This window comes from Cyprinodon variegatus, unplaced genomic scaffold, assembly GCF_000732505.1.
Source record: "Cyprinodon variegatus isolate N-32 unplaced genomic scaffold, C_variegatus-1.0 Scaffold433, whole genome shotgun sequence".
NCBI classification, from domain to species: domain Eukaryota; kingdom Metazoa; phylum Chordata; class Actinopteri; order Cyprinodontiformes; family Cyprinodontidae; genus Cyprinodon; species Cyprinodon variegatus.
Genome location: NW_015150886.1, coordinates 158216 through 182501, shown reverse-complemented (window position 1 = coordinate 182501; position 24286 = coordinate 158216). Strand labels below are relative to the sequence as shown.

The following is a 24286-nucleotide window of genomic DNA, read 5'->3' as shown; positions in this document are numbered from 1 at the left end:
ATCAATATAAAAATAAACAATGAAGTTTGACTTCCCTTTTAAAAAAAATGGACAGAGAGTCTTGACGGTGTAACACAAAAATTTTGAGGATACACATGAAATATATGCACATTGCATTTCATCAAATACAAAAAAGAAAAACAAATGAAGGCAACAGTTCTTGGCTGAATTATCTGTGCTGCATCACTATATTAAGGGCATGACGATTAATACATACATAATGAAAAGCAATATACAAAATTTCAGAGATAAATACATTATTTATAGTTGATATGTTACAAAATTTCCTTCAGTGAGCGCAAGTGTGTATTTGAACAGAAATATGACAATGACCTACTGTACTCCTACATTCTCAATGGGTTTCATTTTTTTTTTTCATTTTTTGTTGATCTAAAAGAACATGAAAAAGACAGATGTATAAATATTTAGCACAAGTTTGGCAATATCACAATAGTCTACATTTTTTTTAACCACATATAAAACACAGGGGAGTTGGAGCCAAAAGGAGACTGCTCCTCATCAACAAGAAACAGACTTCACAGTAGCCTAGGAATGCATTAATATACAGTGCTAGCAAAAAAGTTGAAAAAACATGGCAAAACACACTTGCTTAAAAGGAAGCTCTAGACGTGGAAGTACATCATATTCATCAACAGAGCAGTGTTTTTGTACACATCAGTGTGCTTGTTGACTCCGAGGATTTTTTTTTCACTTTTGAAGATGATTTCTAACTACAATAAATTACAAAATTTAAGTTAAAATGCAGGAATTAAACATGACACATCACCCCCTCCCCCCACCCCCACCCCATCCCCACCAGAAAAGAAATCCTGTTTTTACTTCATATTTGTTGTACATTTATGATCAGTTTTGCTAAATTATATATTTCATATATTTTTCCAGTTGAAATTTAAATGGTCTTGGCCCCTGTGTCATTTTCTCACACATAAAAATACAAAAAGTCACATTATAAAGACGCACAACTGTTGTGAATCTATTAAAAGATGTTGAAACACAAGAGGAAAAAAAACTGAGGCATACAAGTTTGTTGGCAAATGGTCTGTACATCAGTGTTTTTACTTTACAACCAGATGGTGAGTCCACAGAGTCCTTTCCAGTACTGAGAGCGGCTGTCCGAGGCTGAAGCTCAACTCGACAGGTATACAAAATAAATCCTTCATCATCCTGCGTCCTCTTCAAAGGTTGATAAAATTGTGGGGTATGGAGGGTAAAGAAAAATAAAATCCCACAGAAAAAAACCCATTAAAATATTGTTCTCATTAAATCCTTTTTTCTACAGGTTCTGAAAGTCATTGAAAAGGGAAAAAAAACTGTTTTCTCTCTTTTCTTTCTTCAGAACGAGCAGTTGACTATACATTGCACCGGCATTTTGCAGTGTGCTTGGGAAGAGGGTTTGGGGAGAGGGGGAGTGTCCTGTGAAGTGGTAGTGTGTCGACTGGTGCTCAAGATGACAAAAGTGCATTTACATTGGAGGAACAACCAGGCCGGACATGGCTGAGGGGGATAGAGAAAGGACAAGAGAGCAGATTAGTTGCTTTGGCTGCTACAGATTTAGATTTATAAATTTTAAAATTGTTAAAAACTGAGTGCATGCATGTGTAAAGTGTGTGTGCCAGTGCGTGCTTGTCGGAGTCCAGCCACTTGATGCTGTAACTGCGTGGATGTAAGCCTTTAAATGTGCCTGTTTACGCATGTGCCTGCGAGTGTTTGCCGTGTCCGCCGGCCCTCTCTGCCATACGTTCCTCTAACCTCCCTCCTGCTCTGACATTTCAGCCCACAGCACGCCGCTCCTGCTATGTGTGATATTTCTCTGCCATCGGGGTAATGGCAAACAGTGCCCCAGACTCCCAGGAGAGCTGGCTGTGGTGATGACGGAGAAACAACATGGTCACTTCCTGCAATACCACAACTCTTCTCAGTCTCCCACTCAGATCCATTTCTGACTTCCGTCTCTTTCCCTTGTCTCTTTATCGTATGCCTTTGCGTCATTATCCAATAGAGATTAGGCAAGATCAAAGGTAGCTCCTTTTTATTTCACTAAGACCATCTGCTTTGGATATCATTAGCAACTGTAGTTCACCCTAAGAGTTTATATATTCAGTATTTTCAGATGTTTTAACAATTAGGCGGTTAGTGAAGTGCTAGGATGATATATTAGTGTATTGCTCTCAGTATATTTGTAGAGTCATGCTTGAAATGCTTTTAAGTTTGCCAGCGCAGATGATGGCAAGGCATTGCTCATTAATTTCTGCACAACATGTATTAATAAGTATGAACGTGTAGCAAGATGAACTTTAATTTCCCACTTCATTAAGCCCAATGTTATTAATCTTGGGGCACGCGCTACAGCTAAGCTTGTTTTCAATGCAATCATGTTGGTCATGACACACGCACAAAACCTAATAAACATAATTACTAAAACAATTCGCTGAAGGTCTTGTCCTGCGACATCGGAGCGGATCATTTGTATGTAAGTTCAACGAGGATGTATGTATGCATAAATGTTTGCACAGACACTTTCAGACCTATGCTGTACTGCTCACGCGTGTGTGTGTGTGTGTTTGTATGTGTGTGTTGGCATGCTCTCTGCAAGTGTGTGCGTCTAAATGTAAAGTGAAAGGTGTAAATTGGCCTGTCAAAATGCATATATTTGTAATGATTAATCCCTCACCAAACCGGACAGAGGCCTGAGCAGCGGTATCTGACCAGTAGTCCGTAGGGAAGGGATGAGGGGGTGAGGGGGGCTCACCTTGCAGTCCGTTGCCGTTGGCGCTGGTGCAGGAGGGGGGTGGGGAGGCCTGGGGTCGGACCACAGGGGCGAAGGCGCTCTTTTGTTTAACTGCGGAGACGACAGGGAGGGTAAGGAAAGGAGGGAGGGCGAGAATGAGAACGTGCTGTGAGCGGTGCTAGAGAGGGGAGAGGGCAGTTAAGGTAAGGCCAGGGTAGAGTTACTGCCAAAGGGGGGAGGACACATGATCAGTACTCACAGGCCTCTATGGTCAACATTCTGTCCGGTTGAACAAATACATGTATAATGTAGTGAAATAAACCTAACATGTTCACAACTATAAGCCACATGTGTGTTCGCTAAAGAATTGAAACGGAAAACAAACTTTTATGAATGAACACTTACATATGATCACCATCAATAATACTCTCACCCCCATTAGAAACGGTTGGTAGAGGTGCAAACAAATGCGGGAGCTGGAATTAAATCAGCAGCAGCTTAGTGCTACTACAGCGTGCAAGAGTGGCAAGCTACTCACTTCCATATGGGGAGTTGGCAGAGGATCCGTTGAGGAACCCTGGGGAGCTTGGCACACCCAGGTTCATACCGGCATTGCCGTAGCCATTCATGCTGTTGCTGACTGTGTTGTAGCTCGACTGCTGTGGGGTGCTGCTGGAGATGTAGCCTCTGGGGGACACGCTGCTGGTGTTCCGGCTGTAGCCAACTGGATGACACAAATGTAAGAAGCAGAAGGACATTCATTCATTTTTTGTCTTTTCTTATGGGGTGAAGCTCTTGATCAAAGATCTTTACCAGGTAATTATTCAATAACTTCTTTTTTTACTTATGAGTTAGATGTTTCTGTGAACCTCTGGTACCAAAGTGCTAACAAGTAGTGCATCAACGTAATTTTTTGGGGTGACCGGGGGGACATTTTCAAATGTCCTTTTTTGTTCCTGCATGTTTTACTGTCCAAAAACAATGTTACGCTGCAGAACACAGACACTCGTCGAGCACTAAGACCAGTTGGCTGTCACTGCTGTCACTCTGAGAAGCTCACTTTACAAACATCTGATGCACCACTGACTCGGGTCTGTCATTGGATAGTTAAACATGCCGAAGTTAGTTATATAAAAAAATACTTCTGAAATCAAAATTTCGTCCATGAAGTAGCGCTATTTTTACCATTTACATTGAGTGAAGAAAGAAAGGCATTTTACACATATGGTGTTTAAGAATATTGTCAGAAGTAGCACAAAGATTTTAGGACACTGTTTAAGAGCCATCTCTAACATTTTGAGACACATCTACTAAATGGTGATGGCTCTATTTAACATAATTCTGCCTGATATCTTTCCAGAGTTTATGTATCTTCTTCTTTTATCTATCCTCAGTAAGAAAGGTGAGTAGAGAAATGTACTAAGAAATCTGCAGATGACAGGAGGAAGATGACTTGATTTGAAACTCAGAAATCAGACCTTTTTTAATATCAGTGAACCCATGTTATAAACACGCCCCTTAAAGCAGACGTTACTACTAAGGAAAGAAAAGTAAAAGTTGCACTTTTTCAGCTTTGGTGATGTTTCTAAAAATTAAATCAGAAGACGATGTATCCAAAAGGAAACCATGTTCCACAAAACGAAACATAGCTGCAGTTAATTAAGAGTATGAGACAGAACAAGATTTTCAGTAATAGGAAAGTTAAATGTTAAGCTAATTATATTAAGCATTCTTTTTTTTCTTCTTTTAGAGCATACTGGAGTTGAAAATGTTTGCAACATTATAGAGAAGACATAAATAAATGACTGTCTTGGTAATGCCAGTCTTGCTAATCCCGCTTTGATCTAATATAATACACTAAAAATAGGATGGTAAACTTCCTGTCAGTTTCTTGGTTGTAAAATAGCTGTTAAACTGTTTTATAAAAGACCTTATAAAAGACTGATGAATGTAATGCAAATCTTTTTATGACAACATACTACAACTTTCAGAATTAATATATAGAAGATGACTCATATTAATACTGTTGTTACATTTGGAAATTCTGTATTAGTTATTATTTAAAGCCAACAAAAGGTGAACATATTTTCCCTATTCTTGTAAATTGCTGGGCATTCCTCCAGGTAGCGACAGCGATCCTTCTCTAACCCCCTTTTGAGCACCTCTAAGTTATGGAGCTAACACTCCCAAATCACACACCTTGGTCATTCCCTTGTGACTCGGACACGTTGACTGCTAGCTGGCTGCTGAAGGAGTTGACTCCCATCATGCCATGGGAGGCTGTGTTGGCGAGAGAGGGAATCTGGTTGTGGTTGCGGGGAACACTGTATAGGGCTTCTGCGATGTCAGCTGCCCTCTTCAGAATAATCTCCTGGGAGGCAAAAAGAAGGCAAAGGGTTTTTTAATGCATAATACATGGCTGTCGAGTTGACTCGCAGCACTATTTTCCCCTAGATATAGTGCTGAATGTAAGCCTTAATTATGTCATCAAAAATTCTTTATGTGTAAATCAGACATGCTGAGAGGCTTTTTGAGGTACCTGATTGTTGTGGGGCATTCCATACAGGGCTTCTACGAGATCGGCCGCCCTCTTCAGTAACACCTCCTAATTAGGGAAACAGTAAAAGGAAATAAAAGTTACTCCCACAAAGGATTTTTTCACCCCTCAGGCCTTTGTCCTATCTAAAAGAAGATCCTGCTTTTGAAAAGAAAAAATCTTGGAGTGATTAATATGTTTTTGCTTTCAAGATATATAAGCCTTAACAATGCAATGATTGCTTATTACTAAATTATTAACCACATACAATGTTTATTTAAGCAACCAACTCCAATTGAATGATAATACCAGCATTTATTGGGCATAGATAGTGACAGAGTGGTTCAAGGAGTGATGGGGCACCATGTTTTTCCTCTCCAGTGTTCAGACTTTTCTTCTTAAAAATGTTAGATGCACTTGAGAACTTGTTACAAAGCAGTCTAACCATCCCAGCAGTAAAGATCAATGACAATGATAGAAAAATTTAATTAACATGGATGAAACGATTGCTTATTTTTATTATTTTTAAACACCATGAACAACGTGGTAGTCCAACAAAATATAATCTAAAATAGTTTTTGTTATTACTTTTGAGGACAGTGTGGGAGGGTGTGTCTGTGCAAGCAAAGTACAGGTATAACAGACAGAGAGATGCACATTAAAAGTGCTTTAAAATGTTTACATAAATAAGAGCCACCTAGATTGAAGAGGCACCAGAGGTACATTTATACAGCACTACCATTTTGCTCCTTCCAACCATGCAGAGCAGTGAATAATGTTCCCTATCTTAATTAAACTGGCATAGTCCTTTAAAAACAACACCTCACCCCTGATTCCGGGCCCCACGTTTGCTCCAGAGTTCAGTGCCGAGTCCCCTCTCTTCAGAACAATAAAGTGAATTAGCTCTGGGTTAATCTAGTTCTGTTGTAATGACATTAAGGAATTTTTCAATTAACCTCTTTGACTGGCTGTTGCAAAGGACTTCACAAATGACTTCCCATCCAGCAAGAGCTGGGTGCTCGTGCCTTGGGGACACGGATGCTCAGGATGTGGTCTTATCCATGTCTGCATGCTTGCCCCCGCTTGACAATGCGGATTAGCTGTGTTGCTTTGGCTCTTAACAGTGAAAATGAGTTGGCCCAGGATCACCCCCCCAACCACACACACACATACAATCACACACACACGTACAATGTTTTGGGCTTTCAGCTAGGTGGGGTTTTGGCCTGTTTGTGTGTCTTTATCGGCTCTTTGAATTCAGCACTTACAATTAAATCCCTCTCCAGAAACCAGGCTGCTCTCTTTGTTTTCCATAATACAGAAGGCAGTTTGCTCTATGAAAACCCTCTCCTCCTCTTAAGAGTGCATTTAATCTGACAAAGGCGAGTTGCAGTCATGGCTGTTGTATGTTTGTGTGTGTGTTTAAAATGCTCTCTTGTTGTCACCTGCTGTAGAGCAGAGATTTGTCGACTGCGCTGTTAGAACTCCGGTTAAAAGCAATGCAAATCTGTCACTAGAAACATCTCAGATGGTGCTTGTTTTCTCCCCACATTCACTGTGTTTTCTTTTGCAGGCCTCGGTAATTTGTCTGAAGTGTTCCATCACTTGGCAATGGCAGTGTGGGATTAAGACGGCAGCTGCCGTAAATGAATGTAAACACAGCCTTCGCGCCTTCAAACAGCGGCCTCCAAGAGTTGGCCTGCATCACCACGGCACAGCGTATGCAGTGTGTACGCAGCGTGTGTAAGGGGGCCCCCTTTCATCCTAAGGAGCATATCTAGCCTACGTCCTTGATTTATCAAGATGAATCGCTGTAGGAGCCACTTGCAGAGTATGCCATGCTCTGTTATAGAAACATATCGCTTAATCCACCCCAAGTTACCGGATGGGTGGCTCTTAGAATGGGCATTTACCTCTGAAATTGGTGTGTATGCTCAACGTTGCATGCATCTAGTTTGCATACAAATAAAGAATTATGGTTGTCGTGAAGCAGGTAGACTAAATGAGAGGCCCAGCTGTCTTGATGTGTTCTCATCAGGCAGAACAGATTTCTCTCTCTCTTGCTGAGTGAGATAAAGTGGTTTTCTTTCTTTTTGTCTGCAGTTAATAATTACCAATAATCTATTCTATCATATTTCAAGATCTCCTACATGGCTCTCAATTTTAAACAACAATTAAAGCAATTAAGACTGTCGCATTCGGAAGCCATGTTTCATTCTCTGCGAAACGTCCTCTCCCTCCTTGTCCATATGGTACTTTGCAGCAGTGACATAAGGACAGCTTGGAAAAAAAAAAGAGGAGGGGAGAAAACGATATTGCCTCTCATCCTTAATCTGTCGTTTACCGCGTGGTGTCTTAACTAACCAAGCTGACTCGCAGGGGCTATGCTTAAGTGGCAACCTAGTCATATCGGCGGATGATGAGAAGTGCTGCACCCAATCAAGGAAGGAAGTTTGTTTTCTTCTGACGAGACTCCTTCATGCGCATCAGCTCATGCTGTGAATACGATTAGTACGGAATAGCGTTCCGAGGGCATTTCCATGTAAATCTCAAATGCTGCTCCAGCATAAGTGTAATTGGCTTTCTTGTCATGGAGACATATCTGAACACACCATGTTAAATTGAAACAATTAACGGCTTCAAATGATTTCTGCTGTTCTGTGACAAATGCGTGACTGATTTCTGCTATTGTTTGGGATTGCTCTGCATAAATGGTCTCATGCTCCTCTAAAACGCTCTGATGACTGATCACCTAAGATTTAAAAGCTGCTTCGTGTGATTGCCAAGGCATAAAGCTAAGGGCAAAAATCCAAAATGATGTCTTATGAAAAAAAAAAGGAGTCTTCAAGCACTAGATTAACATGGATGTTGTATTTATATTATCACAGTTAATAAAAGAGGGCCTAGGTTATGTAGCTTGGAGTGCTAATGCCATTATAAAACTGTAAGGCAATTACTCTGTTAGCTCTAGCCCGAGGTAATGAATGCATTTAGAAGCATAGGGCCATTAGATGAAGGTACTTCAAAGAGCACAGGAAGAGAGATTCATTTAAATACATGGGTAATTGCTTGACATGAACACATTTGTAATATTTTTTCCTTGTGGATTACACAAAGAATTGGAGAAGAATGGGCTTATGCTCATTTTGGGAGGGAACGAAAAGAATCCAAAGCAATCAGCTTAATAATAAAACAATATTGAGTTTCCACTTTTAATTTTATAATGAATCTAATTTGTTGCAGAGGAGAGAAATTGAGTGTGATATAATGTGATATCCAGTCTATTTGTCCATTACTGCCAGAGGGCACAAAATGGTATTATAAATTGTCTTTTTTATATTATGAATAGAAAATTGTTTTATAACAAGATCTTAAAAAGGAGGGTGAATTCCAAAGTCTCTCTTCACTTAACGCCATGCCCGCAAACCAATCTCCTTTCTCATCACTTGACTGCTCACACTTATTACTTTCATATTCACCCTGGACTTTGCATTGAATTTTTATATCTCTACTCCTCCCACAGGGTCAGGCTGTCATCTGCGATGTTGTCTTAGAATTACGAGGTAAACTTCAATCAGAGGCAGCTTCCCCCCTTTTTTCTCTGTGTAGCAACAATATTAGCGTGCATCCCTTGCTATCCATGAGCACTCCCATATTGGCTTTCTGTCTCCTTACAATTACCACGTGTCTTACTGGTCCCAGGGAGAAGGCTGGTGGAAATCAATAGCACAGTAATATTATCAACTGGAGGGTGAAGTCATGGGAGGGAGAGAACGGAGGAAGGAGGGGGGGGTGGCTGGATAGAGGTGGTGAGTGGGCTTGGTGTCGATTTGCCTTTCTGCTAATGCACATCGCGCTGTCCTCCAGCTTTATCTTCTTTTTATAGAGTCTCCCTGCCTCACCTGCACCATGTAATGGTTCTTCTCTGCCGTTCCTTCTCTCATTCCGAATGTGCGCGGCAGCCTCGGCCCGCCGCAGGCTTGTTTTATTAGGAATGTGCTTTTGACCCCGAGAGCTGACCCTCAGATGGCAAGCTTAACAATGACGAATCACTTCGTGGGATCATTTACATGCCCCCTGAACCCCATATTTGGGTCCATTAGAGAGCAAATCAAATATTTATGTTGTTTATTGGGAGTGCAGGGTTTCATCTCACTCTCTGATTGTTTCATGCAAAGGCCGAGAGACCGTGCTATATTAAGTATACGCTCACCCAGGAAACTAATCTCGGTCTCAGTGTCAAAATCTGTCCAACAACCAGCCATGCTTTATATTCAAGGTTTCTTTGTAATAAAGCCATGTTACCTCTGGTAACATTGGGTCTGTGGTTGCAGAAAACATGTGACTTTGTTCATATACTGTACAGTGGCTCTCAGTAGTGTACATAGCTGTGTTGAAGTGCCAGGTTTTTGTGATGTAAATAAAATGTAATCTTTTTCACATTAATATATATCATGCAAAAATAAAGCAGAAAAACAATGAAGTTTTTTTTTTTATTTGAAAAAGGTCCAATAACCTAGTTGCTCAGGTAATTATACCCTTAAACTAATACTTGGTTGAAATGCCTTTTAATTCATTTAATATGTTTATATTTTCAAAGATGTCAAATCATGTTTAAAGTCAATCTTATCAGTGTGGAATATGGATCAACTGGCCTTGCAGGCTTTTTATACAGCTTCCTCTTTCATTTTGAAAAGTAACTTATGATCTCACAAAACAGTATTATCAGATAGAAGAATAGTACCAAAATGTAAAATGAAAGCGATATTAAATGATTGATAGAGCTCTTAGAAAGCTTCACAAACTTATTCCTAACAACAATTGTATTTTATATAAAAACTTCCATTTCTCTTGCAACTACAGGTACCTTAACTAAGAAATTGGACTGCTATACAAATCCTTTTTTATTTCAAGTAACATTTTTAGTGGGATAAAACCAAACTAGAACCTTGGGCCATGATTCCAAAAGATCTTTTTGACTATAAACACCAAAAGACCTTCTAAAAGAACCACATGTCTACAGTGACACAAGGTGAAAGAAACGTCATGATTTGAGAGTTTGTTTCTTGGAAATTTGGATCTTTTTCAAAATGAATTAAAATATTCTGAGTCAGTTTTGAGTCAAAACCAGCAGTGTATGTTGTCTGTTAACACCTCAAATGGAAGAGGGGTTTTATTTTTCAACATTACTAGAAGTCTAAGCATATATCCTATTTAATGAGATATTAGTGTTTGGAAAGAAGAATTGAAGTTTTGGAATTGCCTGGACAGAATCCTAGACCAAATTTGACCTGTGTGGTCACTTAAAGAGCTGTAGAAAAGAGTTGTCTGGAAATATGTCCAAGATTTCCACCTTAATCAGTTTTTGTACAGGACAATTTTCACGTATGTGGGAAACAACGTGAAATGATTTATAGTTCTACCATTTTAACATGAGGTGTACACTTTGGAGAGCCCTTGTAAAACTCTAGTCTTACCAGCAGAGATAGAATCGCGGATATAAAAGGTAAGAGAACTTCACCTTTTGGTCAGCGTTTACCCCTGAAATTAGAGTAACATTTCATGTCGAGGTGTAGCTTCCTGTCTCCGCAGGGACCAGGTCTAATTGAAACATTTCATATACTGAGCCAAAGACTAGCTGTGAAGTTCCATTTCTCCAGGATGCCTTGGTCAAACATCTATAGCTAACACACACTCTGTTCTTTATTAAATTGTCTGTTGGACATTAATAATATTGTTGTGTTGCTTGCTGGGATGTAATAGGTAAGGTCTTTAAAGGTTTCCCAGTATTATTAAAACTCCAAGGTGGCCCCCGCTTTACGGCATGCCGAGGGGTTCTGAATTGACTAATCAGTCATATTATTACTTTTGACACATCTGAAGGGTTGGTCATCACAATGGTTACTGGCAGGGTGGCAATTAGAGAAAACACACAGATTATATCAGTGAGAAGCTGAAAGAGGAAGAATCAAAGTAAAAGAATAAAGGGATCAAAAAGACCACGCAAGCGAGGATCTATAAAACAAAGACGCGAACACCTCCGTTTTAATGCTAAGTTCTTTCTCTCACTTTGGCCCATTAATGTGTGATGCCAAACTGATGTGACTTTCAACTGGAAGATGAAAAAAACAAAACATTTTAAAAGCCAAAGCATAATAACATGCAGTCTTTGTCTATTAGTTGCAGTAAGACTAGAAGGGTTTACGGCACAGAGTCCTGTAAACAAAAGATTAAACCAAATCGAGCCGCAGAAAATGAAAGGAAAACATGAGTGGGGTAATGAGGGTGCAGGCGTCGTTTCTGACCAGATTACCATCTCCACAGACTACTGGAGAGGAAAACGCCTGATTGAGCTATTTTACCACACAGAGAGTTTACGCCTCTCTCCCCACACACAAAAAACCAATACCATTACCACGCTGGTTGGTGGGTGAGCCACATATGTGGAGCAAAAGCTGTTAGCGCTTAGGGTTGCAGTGCTCTGCACTGATGGGAATGTTATTTAGTTTATTTGTCACAGAGTATTATCAAGACATTAGCTGGATCGTTCAGGATTTCTGTTAAGGTTCTGTTAAAGGAATATAAGCAGTTAATATCTTACTTCAAGTACCTAATTCTCTGGCTGTGTTGATTAAGTATAAATCTAGATCAGTTGATCATAGAAGCTGAAATTTGCGGCAGAGAACCTGTCAGATCTAGATAAAATTAAATCCCACAAATATCACAGTGGTTGATGTAAATGTTATTTTACCAAAATATTAATGTACCTTGTGTGTGCAGTGGATGATTACAGGTGATGGCACCAACAAAATATGTTGTTTTGTAATCCACAGAGTTAGATAGTCACTTAAAAAAATATTTCAGGAGGACTTGTGCTTTGTCATACGTTTTAATGCTGTACTGAGTAAAATGAGTTGGATACTCTCCCCACCTTGGGTAACTCCAAAGCTCTGGTGAATATAGAGTAAACAGCAGATGTTGTCACTGCAAATTCTTGATCTTTTCCCAATATTCAAGCATTATCTACAGTAAAGATTGTATTTAAAAGTATTTCTTACATTTATTTCATAATCATCTTACTTTTTTTTTTTTTCAATTAACTTTTTAATACATTGAAAGACAATAATATACACAATTCTCAGTCTGGTTGCCTAATTTCAAACATCACATGTTAGGATCTAATGCTTCTCAGTACGTGAAGTACCTTTTCACTCTTGAGAAATGTCATGAGAAGAATTTTACTTGAGTAAAAAAAAAATGCAGTAGTGCTGCTCTCACTTAAGTACATTTTTTGGGTACTCTACCCATTTCTGGTAATACATGTACTGACAATGTATAGTGTAAAATCATCCTGATGTTAAAGTAAATGGGTTTAACAAGCAATACATTGTTTAGGTGCAAGCATCCTTTTATGATGTTATATGCTGCCGCTGTTCAGTTTTCAGTATGTTTTACAGAAGATCACTTGTGGCACATCACCAGTGTGCATGCCTCCATTGTTAATTACTAGTTTCGTTTTTACCTGTGATGTACCTGAAGTACCTGTCTAGACTGTACTCTGTTCAACAACTATTAGACAAGGGTAGTTCTCCAACAACAAGCTACCAAGGACTATCAGGTATACCCAATGGGTAACGACCCTACTTGGACTAACTGTTAGCTTAAGCCTCACAAGCAAACTAGTATGGATTAAAACTAATCTAAAGATATCGGCAATTCATTTCTCCACTCTGTTAAGACAATGTACTGACCTTTGGTAACCTCTCAGGATCACCAGGGTGTCTGGGGATGACCTTCTGAAGCCTCTGGAAACCGTAGTCGATGGTGGGCTCATTCAGGGCTACAAAACAGAAAAGGGGGGATTAGATTTAATTCACAGCGTTTTTTTGAGATATGAGGGAACTAATTGAAAGAATTGGGAGTTTATAGAACAGAAATAATATCAGAATGCCTAATTTCAGAGAAACCTCAAGGGGGGATGCAGAAACAGATTCTTTTTGACACTTGTGTCACCTAGTGCTATTTCATTAGCAGCCATGACCTACATCAGTCTAAGAATCCTTTTGTGAGACCCTCCCCCTTTTGATCTGTTTGGGAATATTGACTACAGTAAACTACATAGTGGGGGTCTTTTAATCTAACAGAGCTTTAATAATCTGTGAAAGACTGTCCACACATTGATCTAGTGTAAGTTGCTGTCATTTCACCCTTCTGCACCAACTGTACTGCAACACTGGGCCTGTGAAATACGGTGGCAGATCCCATGGAGCCATTAATCTCTCCCACCCCTCAAACAGTAATCTGGGGCATGAGGCATATTGGGCGATGAATCAGAGGCACAAAGTAAATGAATCATAACCCAGACTTTGGTGAGAGCCGGGCGTTTTATGTCTGACAGTCCTAATGGGTAATTGAAGGTTTCCTTACAGCTCCGCCTGATTCTAAACAATCATGTGTACACTCACAGAGAGGCCGAGGGGAGGAGGGTTAGGAAGGAGGAGAGCAGTGTAAAAGGGGAAGGAATGGCTTAATAGAGAACATCACTTCTCAATGTAGATATCATTTTCAGGAGAGTAACTCCGCCAAGCAAGGCGCTTCATAAATCAATGGCTTTCTATGGAGACTAATAAGAGCTGCCTGCCTCTATTCATTGTTCAGCCTGTAATTTGGCCCATCACTCATTACTCAGCATGTAATTTCAGCATTAACACCACACAGCTCGCTGAACCCGCTGAATGTATAAGCAAGTGAACAAAACCCCCTACAATTACAGAGAAATACACACACACACTGACTAGTTGGTATGTCTATCCTCAGTGGAACGGATTTCTGTCCATTTAAGTCAGTCTATTTGTACCTAACCCTGACCATCACCAGTACCTGCCCAACATCATAACCTGACTCTAACCCTTAACCTTAATGTTATGTTGTACTGCACTTGGACAAAGTCTACTAGTCTTTAAAAGATTGCTTTGGCAGAAAACAGTCCTAAACACACCATAAGCATTCACGCTCATACGCAGTCAAGGAGTCAGGGCCGGTGATAAAAAAGCCACAAAATGAATCTCTCCAATTTCCTAGGGTTACCCCTAACACCACCCACTCCTTTATCTTGTTGCACTTATTAAAGGGATTGGGTAAAATTTACCACTGCAAAAGAGGACGCTTCTTCCTCAAGCTGATACTTAATCAGTTCTTACCAATCACAAATCTTACCTAATATATATTCAAAAAATATCTGCAAGTTCTGCAGTAGACATTATTTTTGTGACATATTTGAATTCTGCAAAAATTCTCACTAAACATAGACTATTCAGCATTCTACTCTGAAGAGAATTGTAGAGATGAATCAAAATCATATGTCAAAGTATTTGACTAATATTGTAATAAATAAAATTATTGCAAAGAGAACGTGATATGCATTAAACTACAGAATATACTGCTTGTTCTGATGGTAAAAAATATGTAGATATTTTACCATTAAGAGTATGTTAACTTGAAAATCATTTGTATTAAACTTCAACCCTGTTTTTACATAAATTCTAAATTTACGATATGGATTCAAAAAGGGTTTTAGCCCTTAGAACCAAAGAGCTGGGAGTTGAGATAAAGGGTTCTGGTTTGAAACGGGTCTAAATGGGAATCAGGACTTTATTTCTACACCTACTGTTGACAGAGACACTAATTTCTTATTCATTCAAACTTGCTTTTACAATTGAACACATGCACCAGTAGTGCTAAATGCTGAATACAGTAATTGCCAACTCGGGCATGGTCAAACAAAGCAATTATGTACTCAAGCATGGACAATGTGGGGGCTCTAATCGATAGCAAGGATCAAGCTTACAAACACAGTAGTATTCAACCCAATAGTGGAGATACACCTGAATAAACCCAATGCCACAGCTACATACACTGCTGGAAATCTGATTTGACATGTCATCATGTGTCTCAAAATGACAAAGGTCCGCTTTGGAATGTATGGAGGGAAAGCCATCTTCTCCTTAATAAAGGATTGATCTGCCATATTGATCGTACATGACAAGGCTGTAGCGAGGAATTTGCCCCCTTTTCTTTTGTTATTTCCAGTCCCCTCCTTATGCTATGCACTCTGGCAGACCCGTGTATGTGTACACACACGAGAGTGTGAGTGCCCATGCCCTGCCTGGAAAACGCGTATGTGCTCGACGGCCCTGCCAGACCCTGCTGCTCAGTGTGATGTAAATTGTGTATGTGTAAAAAGCACTCCATAATCAGGCCATCCATCATCAGAGGCTGTCAGTGGGCTCTCTTAGGGTGATACATCACGCTCTCCTGTCCTCTGCCTCAGCTGGGGCCTGCACAACCCGCCAGGCATGCTGGGAACTCTGCCGGACAGATGTACAGTACAGAGCGAGAAAGAGATCAGGAGAAGTTGACTTTCTGACATATCTTTACAATGTTAATGATGCCCCTACTGTAATTTCCTGTCTAAGAATTACAATGAATGTGATTTGGAGGGCTCAGTTTGAACCGGGTTCTGGTGCCAGACCAAAAATATATACTAAAACTTGTCTTAGTTAGTGTCAGAACTCAGTGTAGTCCCCATTCCAGCACGAGACATGATCTCCCCATGCCGGCATGTCGCCGTCTCATCTATCATGGAGATGATCTTTGTAACAACCCTGGCGTAATGAAATTGGTGACATAGACCGCCATCTGCTATTGATTTCATGCAAATGCTTTTGACAGTTGATGGAGACTTGCATTAGTGCTAAACGGTGCTGTCAGTTGATGAGTTGACAGTTTTGTAGTCATAGCGTGTAACGCTGGTGCAGACAGGCACAGACAATGTCAATAATCCTGTAAGAGCTGCTGATGATATATACTGAGCACTTATATTCAGTCTCAACAATAAATGTGCAGTTGTTGCACTCCTCTGCACATTTTTTCCTCTGTGCAAAGATTTCCTTTCAGCTGCTGAGCTTTTACAAGAATCATTGGGACCACTCTCGTTACGTTTTCTTGCATTGACAGGCGTGTTTCCACATTTTTACCCTCTTCACCTCCAAGCCTTTTTCAATCCTCAACACCTCGTCACGTTCTTACTTCTCACTCATAAACTTTACGCTATTATGAAGAGGTGCAATGATCCTATGCCAAAATTTGTCTGGTCCTCCTTGACCTTCCAATGATAAGGGAAGGCAGTCTCACACCCCCCCTCCACCATTCTTACGCCTTCTGTAAGACTTCTGAGTCGCCTCAAGGAAACATGAAACCCTCCACACTCATCCCATAAATCCTGCGCTGGGTAGGGAGTCTAGCCGAAGGGAGGTGGAGGGACAGAGAAAACTATGGGAGGTATGGCAGGGAAGGAGGGGGGGGGGGAGGTCAGTGGCACGTTCCAGTCACGCCCGCTTCCCGGCCCGCGGCCAATCAATACCACTTTCCTGTTTTAGAGGCGGGTAATTATGAGGTGGAGAGATTGTGTGACCTCTCACCCCTGCTGCATTACTCGCCTGATATTAAGATAAATTGCCTGATTTTGGGTAAACATATGCTGCAATTCAAACTGTCAGCACTGGTTTGCTCAGGGATAATTTGTATTGATCTCCTGGCTTCTTCCCCATTTTGCTTACTGACCTCATGGATAATTAGAGAAAAAGAGACACGGGGAGGTAAGGCAGGGCTTGCATTTGAATACTTTGCTGGAGAGATGAAGAGCACATGGGGAGGGGGGCGGGGGGACATTAGACACTAATAGAATTTTCATTTTCTTTCATTTTCTGCACAGATTTAGACAGGTTGCATGTTTTGTTCAATTATATTCCTTTATATCTCTTCGCCCTGCCTGGATCACAGATGCTTCATGTTTTAATTTCCAAGATGATAGAAATTTTCCTAACCGAATGTGACAGCAAATATGTTTCAAATTTAACAGCTGATAACTTAAAGAATTATGGGCACGTGTGAGCAGAATTAGTATGATAAGTAGCAAAAGCACTTTCTATGGGCCATCATGAAGATTTGGAAGTAGATATTTTTATTACTATTTTAATAATTCTCTCCAGAGACTGAATGATCAAGTTTCAGAAAATGAAGAAATGGAATGCATGACTCTGAGAGCAGCTGTGACCGTATCGTTTCCTCTTTTGAACAGCCTCACAGCCTTTTGAACAGCCTCACACTCGCACCCATGGCAGGCCTAAAGTTAAATTCCACTTCCCTGGAATGCAAGCTTCCCAATCTTATTTGTAAGTGACGCCCTAATCTGCTCCCTTCATTCCTGCTATGTTTTCTCCAAGAGGGGCTTTAGCAGCCTTGGTTGCAGCCACCTTACTTAAAATGTAGAGTGGATCGCTTGTACATGGCATACGAGTGTGGTGTGCTGCTCAGTTCTCCATGTTCTCTGGAAATAGGACATGAGTAACCGCTCTGAGAGAGCAGAGAAACATGGCCGGTTGCTGGCAGCCAGAAGTGCTTACATGGCAATACAGCAGTGTGTGCCCTCAATCTATATGAAAGTGGACTGAACACGTGTATTGACTTACAGTATCAGGGCATAAACATAGGGAAATGTTTGAGCAAAGCAGTAAATTCAAGGGAAATTGTTCCTTGTTAAGTCTATGAGCGTGAATGGAAGCTTGCACAGAGTACTAGCATTCCTGCCAGCCATTACAGCTTATTACGATAACTCTATCTTTCCAGGAGATAAAAACCTAGCCTTGTTGCCATTTGCCAGCTATTACTTTCGCTAATTATACTTAACTGCTTCGAGCTTATCTCCACTCCTCCTACACCATTGAGCAGTTTTTTTTTTTTTCCCCCTTAACACAAATTAGAGGTGGAGTGGGAGTTGGAAAAGGGGAGACAGATAAACAGCGCAAGCAAGAAGTTCATTCAAGTGTTATTGCATTTGTGACTTGTCAAACAGTCAAACTGAAGCCCTTTAGGCACCTGCAGTCTGTTAGATGAAAGCAGAACTATCATCCACAGAATGACCTCTTCCCACCCAAATTCACCAGTCTATATGAATTGCCTTGTTAAAGCAATAGTACACAATTATGCAGAATACTGCTTATATATATATATATATATATATATATATATATATATATATATATATATATAATCTACGAGAAATGGCCTCCCATTCTCTGAAACTTTGAAATAAAGTCCAATGGAATCAGCTGCCATCAAGAGTCATTTAATCAGCCCATCAGAGAGTAGTTTGTTGGCAAACATTTGTTAACAAACTGTATTAGGGAGAACAAGGGGCACAGGAGATAGACTTAGGATAAAGTTCTGGATATGTTCAAAGCAGGCTTAGATTAGAAAACAATACTCCAAGCTTTTAAAATCTCACAACACACTGCAGAGTCCTTGAATTCAAAAATGGATAGAGCCTGGTGCAACTGCACACCTATTAAGATGTAGTAATCTATGTAAACTGACTGGTTGTATGTAGGCTTATGGTAACTGTTTAAGCTGCAGAAAATGACAGCAAAGCGGGTAGAATCTGTTGAACATACAGTAATTTTTTTTGTCACTCTCTATAGAAAAGCGATAATAATTAAGCCATATTAAGTCAATTTGAATTTTGCTATAAGCTCATTAAGTGTAAACAGCAATTATATAGAAAAAGTTCCTCACGTAAGATAGCACTAGAATTAAACATTTTGTCCTGCATGCAAAACAATGTCAAAAACACTAACACAATGTAGTGGTGGCAGCATCATGCTGTGGGGATGCTGGTTATAGTTGTGGGTGAGCTGGGTGGAGATAAATGTATAATACTTAAAGAAAGTCTGTTAGAGGCTGAAAAAGGACTCAAGACTGACATTAATCTTTAATCTTAAATATGACCATTAAAAACAAGCAGAGCTACTAAACTACTTCAGCACCAATATACTCTAGACATTTATAACACAAGAGACATAAATCCAGTTAAGATTCTAAAACAAGATTTGAATATAACCTTTCACAAACGCCAATAAACACACCAAGCATTTTGGTGTAAAATGTGAAAAAAGCACACAAAAAACACATCTGAGGTGTGAATACTTTAGAATTTTTTCCTTTAGAACTTCTATAGGTAGAGTGAGTGGCTTCCAATGGTTACTGTGTAAGGAGTTAAAACTGAGCGATTCAAGTAAAGGGAAGGAACAAAAAACAGAGGTCATGCTGCTGCTCCTCAGAATAGATAGGTTCCCGTCAGAAAAATAGAAAACATGCACAAAGATGTGGAAACCAACTTCATAAATCAACCAAACCCAAACCAAGCCAAATGGAAATGTTCACAGCAAACCCACGCAAAGCAAACCTCATCTGTTTTAACACTGACCATATCATCTCCATCCACTGCAGCCAGTTACCACTCAGTGATTCCATCTCCAGCAGTCTTGAGATGAACAGGAAATTAAAATTTCAAAGATCTGCAGTTAAGATAAATCAATGGAGACAGATCAATGTTCATTGAAATTTCATGAACTTTGAGCCAATACAGATGAAAAAAGCTCAACAGTTACAGTCTCCCACAGATATTGCCCCTGCAACAGATAAAATGTAATTAACACGGTTAAAAGGGAGCAGTGTTACAGATTGCACATCCATAATTTCAGCTCCCTTCATATCGGCTGCATTATTAGAAAGGGCCAGAGACACCTGTTCAATCCTCTTAGATGACATCTAAAGCATGTGTGCCACTTCTCTGAGGACGTTGGCGGACTTTCACACATTACCGGCCTGCAGAAATCAAATGGGGTCCCTTCACAGCTGATTGCAAGCGCAAATTAATATTGTAAAATGAAGATCAATACATGGACAGGGCACGGATCGATGGCGGCTAAATTACGGGTGAATTTTCCCCCTCATTCAAGATGAGTTGTGTTTTCCTCTCAAAGTCAATACCTTGCTGCCTCCCTCATTCATTTCTCAATAAACTCGCCGATGAATTTCAATCAAAAAGCGGCAGCCGAGGAAAGGGAAGGCTGTTTGGAGGCTCAAGTTCCTTCAAAGCCCGTTGGGTGGGAATTTGGCTTAAAAGAAGGGGTGGACGTGAAAGGAGGTATTTTTTCTAACTATTTAGAGGTACATATTTCTATCTATTTATCTTGTGGAAAAGGACAAATACTGTCACTTAGCAAACAAACCACCAACAGTTTCACAAAAACTGTGCCTGCCCAATTAAAATCAAATCAATGTATACTATTTTTAATGGTAGAAAAAAACGCTAATACCTTTTCTTTTTTTTTCCTCCTGAAAGTTAACCACTTTCAGAGAGAAGTAATGGGGAAAAAAACACGCTCAACCACCAGTACTTATTTCAATCAATTTCCTGAAGCTGGATTTCACAGGTCACTTGCTGATAACACGCTGTGGAATAATGCCACAGTGTGCTTCTCAAAGCTTACCTGACAAGCAGCCTGACAGTGGGGGAGTGCGAGCACGTGTCACTTCAGCCCTCTAATTGGACACAAGGACCTTCCTCTGTGGAACCTTGTCGTGATGCACACAAGCTCACAAGGCCTTCAAACTAGGCCCATCTAACTTGGCAATGAGTGTCTGCTCCACTCCTGTGGAGCTAGCGCTAAATACCAGCAGTTGTAATAAGACAGGCAGGTATGGCGATGGCTGGTGGGTAACACGCTTTGACACATGCTAAAACTGTTGTGCCAACTGGTTACATCCCATTTCACTGTGGTGATGACATTTATAAATGCCCATGTCATCCTTTATTGCTACTTTACTCGCTTCTGTCTTAAAAACAGGCTGTTAAGAAAGGATCTGAAGCCCAGTGTGGAGCAGATTATATATATATACCCAGATTGAGTAAGAACTATTTAGTGTGTATTTGTACTTCCTCTTCAGAAGTTGATCTGTTTACATACCTCCTTGAATGCCTTTGATTATAACATATCTTTCAGTAGGCCACACCCCATCACTGACCAGTCGCTAGTGAAGTACCAAACCCAGCCCTGCAGGACAGGAAATGAAAAGGAAGCTCTCCATCTAATCAGCTTGTAAGTCTAGGACTTCAAAGTGACGGCAGGGCGGAGAGGATAGGCTCAATTCACCAGCTGGACAGAACAGGGGCCTATCTGATGTGCACCGATAAAGATGTCTGTAGTTGTTTATTTATCTATTTATTTTTTTTAGAAGAGAGGAGGGTCTAGAACCGCGCTACATTTTTTTTACACTTTCCACGACAGGAACAGGAAGTGTTTGATTTTTTGGATAGTACTATTTATAGCCTCGACAAAAAAGGCCTGTTCGCTAAAATGCAGGGAATTCCCAAGCATAAGTATGTGTTTTTGCATTAGTACATTTAAGACATAAGGCTGAAGTTCAGGTGCCTTGCCAAAGAAAATATACACTGTTTACTATGGAAACCAAACTCCTTTGAGGATATTTTTCTACCACCTTTGCACATCTAGAGTCCTCAGTATTTCCTTATTCCTTGCAAAACAGTTAAGGCACATTAAACGAAATGCATGTTTTTGTCTTGACTTTGACTAGGCAATTGTACAGATGTATACACTGTGCTCTAAACTAGTCCATCATAGCTTTTGTTTTGCTTTTAGAGTTGTCCTGATGAAAAGTGAACCTCCAACCTGGTCTCCAGTGTTGCAGCAACCAATGCGTCTAGCCAAGGACAATTCTGAGCTCATCTTCTCTTGAACTTTACAAGGCCTCCCTTTCATTGCTGTTTTCTAGTTAGTGTGCATGTGTCAAAATGTTTTATATTTCCATAAAGACAAGATTTTGGGAGCACTTGGCTGATATTTCATTTATACCTAGATTCTCCCACTACGCTTTTAGTTTTCCATCTCTACCAAAGACACAATATTTGTCTTTACTGCCATAATGAAAAACTTTATTTGCATGGCCTATTAGTTTAGCCAGAATGCCACATCTTGATAGGTTTGTAATAGTCTTTTTACTTTTAGAACTCATTTTATAAAGTAAATTCCCTACCTTTCCATTTTTTACTATTTTATATTGCTGTATCACATAAAATCCCTAATAAATACTTGGAATGTTTAGGTTGCAAAGTGACAATTGACAAAGTGACAAATTGAAGTGGTATGAACACTTTGTCAAGACATTTTATCTAGATAGAGATCCCACTTCTGCACTATCTACCTCTTCCTTTTTACTCCCTCGCAGGGTTGACATTTCTTGATCTCCACCCGTATTGAGTGAAGCACACATGACCCCTTTGTCCTTATGTTGATGAATGGCTGCCTCATACCCATTTTGTCAGATTTTGGTGCAGTGGAGTCGATAGCGTCACCTTGACAAGGAAACTTTGTTATCCATCAGCCCTCAAGGCTGTCTGGCCACAACTAAGGCCTGGCAAGAGCAACTCTCTGTATGGGGGGCATCTGCTTCATCCCAAATCCTTCACCCAGTGTGCTACAGTCTTGTGAGGTCGGACGAATGGCTCTTATTACTGCCGCTTTACAGTGGGAGGAGGAAAAAAAAAAGAAAAACACTTGACTTGTACTAATAGCTGGGAAGCCATGCTGGTCACCAAAGGTCTGAAGACGAAGCACCCTGTCAGTGCCTAGCTTGGGAAATTAGCAAATAATGTTCCCTTCCCCCTGACAAATATGTGACAGCTCGCCTTCGCCAATCATTCTCTCCTAACGTTATGATGCATGTCCTGGATCCCCACTGGAGGATACAGGCGAAGTTTACTGACCCTCAATTTACCCATGACAAATGGGGTCCCGGTAAATGTGCGTTTTCTGGGGCGCGGAAGGGGTTCATTTTAAGCAATCCTGGTTATGTGGATGTCACTGATTAGGATAAATAGCGGCTGAGTGTGTTAGGACTGCTCGCAGAACCATATTACCACAGGCCTGCATTGCTGCCCCTGAAGGGGAGTTCTTCATGGAAACTTGGCCGAGATAAAAAAAACAAAACAAAAACAAAGGCTCTGATGCAATTAGGAGTTTAAATTGGAAGGATTTTACAGTCAGATATTTATTTATGATTCACTCTTTCGCACATCTTTATAAGCTAAAAAAAAGGTAAGGAGGCAACAAATCTGAGCTTTTCTTTTATTTTATGATATTTGACTAAACCAATTTTGTTTCTGTTTTAAGTACCTTATGAAGTGTAAAGTAAAGTAAAATATTGACTGAGGTGCAGCCGTGACTTTCTCCTTTTGATTTTTCAACAACCTTGCTGACAGCTGGTTCTACCACTCCTGTCCTGACCAATAGATAACCAATACATGGATTAGACAGAGGACAAGCATGTAAGCTCCAAGGGACAAGGCTCTTTTAAAGAGCTGCAAACAAACAAAAATAGCTTCTCGTTCCTTTAAAAAAGTGTCAATTAAAGAACATAAATAGGCTCCTTGAAGCACTCAGCTACAGCTTAGTTACGTTTTATATGGTCTGTCTGTTTGTCTCATTAGTGCTTTAAGCATTCAATAGTCAATGCAGACAGGATTATTTGACATACGCTACAGGATACTCTCTTTCTGAGAATGGATTGTGAGTTTTGGAGCTGATCCAGGGTGCTAACCTGACTGAGGACGTGTCCCTTTGCTGTTCAAATCGACTGCAGTCTCCTCTGTGTTGACTCTTGGTAATTTGTGATAATTTCTTAAATTGACCGAGCTAAATCTCCACAATTAGGGCGGTGGGAAGTGAGCAGTCAACATGACGGAACAAAAAATGATCCCCCACTCCTCAGGTTGCATTCTGAGGTCGAAGGCTTTGATAACTCTGATATGCATGGGTTGCTCTGCGGTAAGGTTTTGTGCGTATTTGACAGCACTGTGTCACTGCATGCCCTTTTCTGCTCGTGTAGTTCCAATCTTTTTCTGTGTGTAGGCCATGTGTTCAAGTGCTGCGCAAGAAAAAGGAAAAACTGTGGTCTTAAAATGAGCTGTTTCATTTTTAAAGACAGAATCCACTCTCCCTGCAGTCAATTTGCTTTTTAATCTCCAAGAGAAGTAGCTAACATCCTTTTTCCCTCGCAATTACTCTACATATGGAATCAGC

At 40.3% G+C, this 24286-nt stretch overlaps 1 protein-coding gene across 8 annotated transcripts in view; it reads right to left on the bottom strand.

The window, feature by feature from the left end:
- Nucleotides 1–815: 815 nt before the first annotated feature.
- The window catches only part of LOC107093578 (transcription factor COE3), an 82180-nt gene continuing 58709 nt past the window's right edge, over nt 816–24286 (bottom strand). For 4 of the 8 annotated variants that reach the window (XM_015388719.1, XM_015388721.1, XM_015388722.1 and 1 more), the window contains exons 11-16: nt 13037–13125; nt 5289–5354; nt 4949–5120; nt 3288–3473; nt 2693–2860; nt 816–1515 (exon numbers count right to left, since the gene is read on the bottom strand). In XM_015388719.1, coding sequence (XP_015244205.1) covers nt 1484–1515; nt 2693–2860; nt 3288–3473; nt 4949–5120; nt 5289–5354; nt 13037–13125 — 713 coding nt within the window. In that variant the 3' untranslated portion in view covers nt 816–1483. The remainder of the gene's footprint in view (nt 1516–2692; nt 2861–3287; nt 3474–4948; nt 5121–5288; nt 5355–13036; nt 13126–24286) is intronic. The other 4 variants (XM_015388727.1, XM_015388724.1, XM_015388725.1 and 1 more) reach the window with 2 other exon arrangements.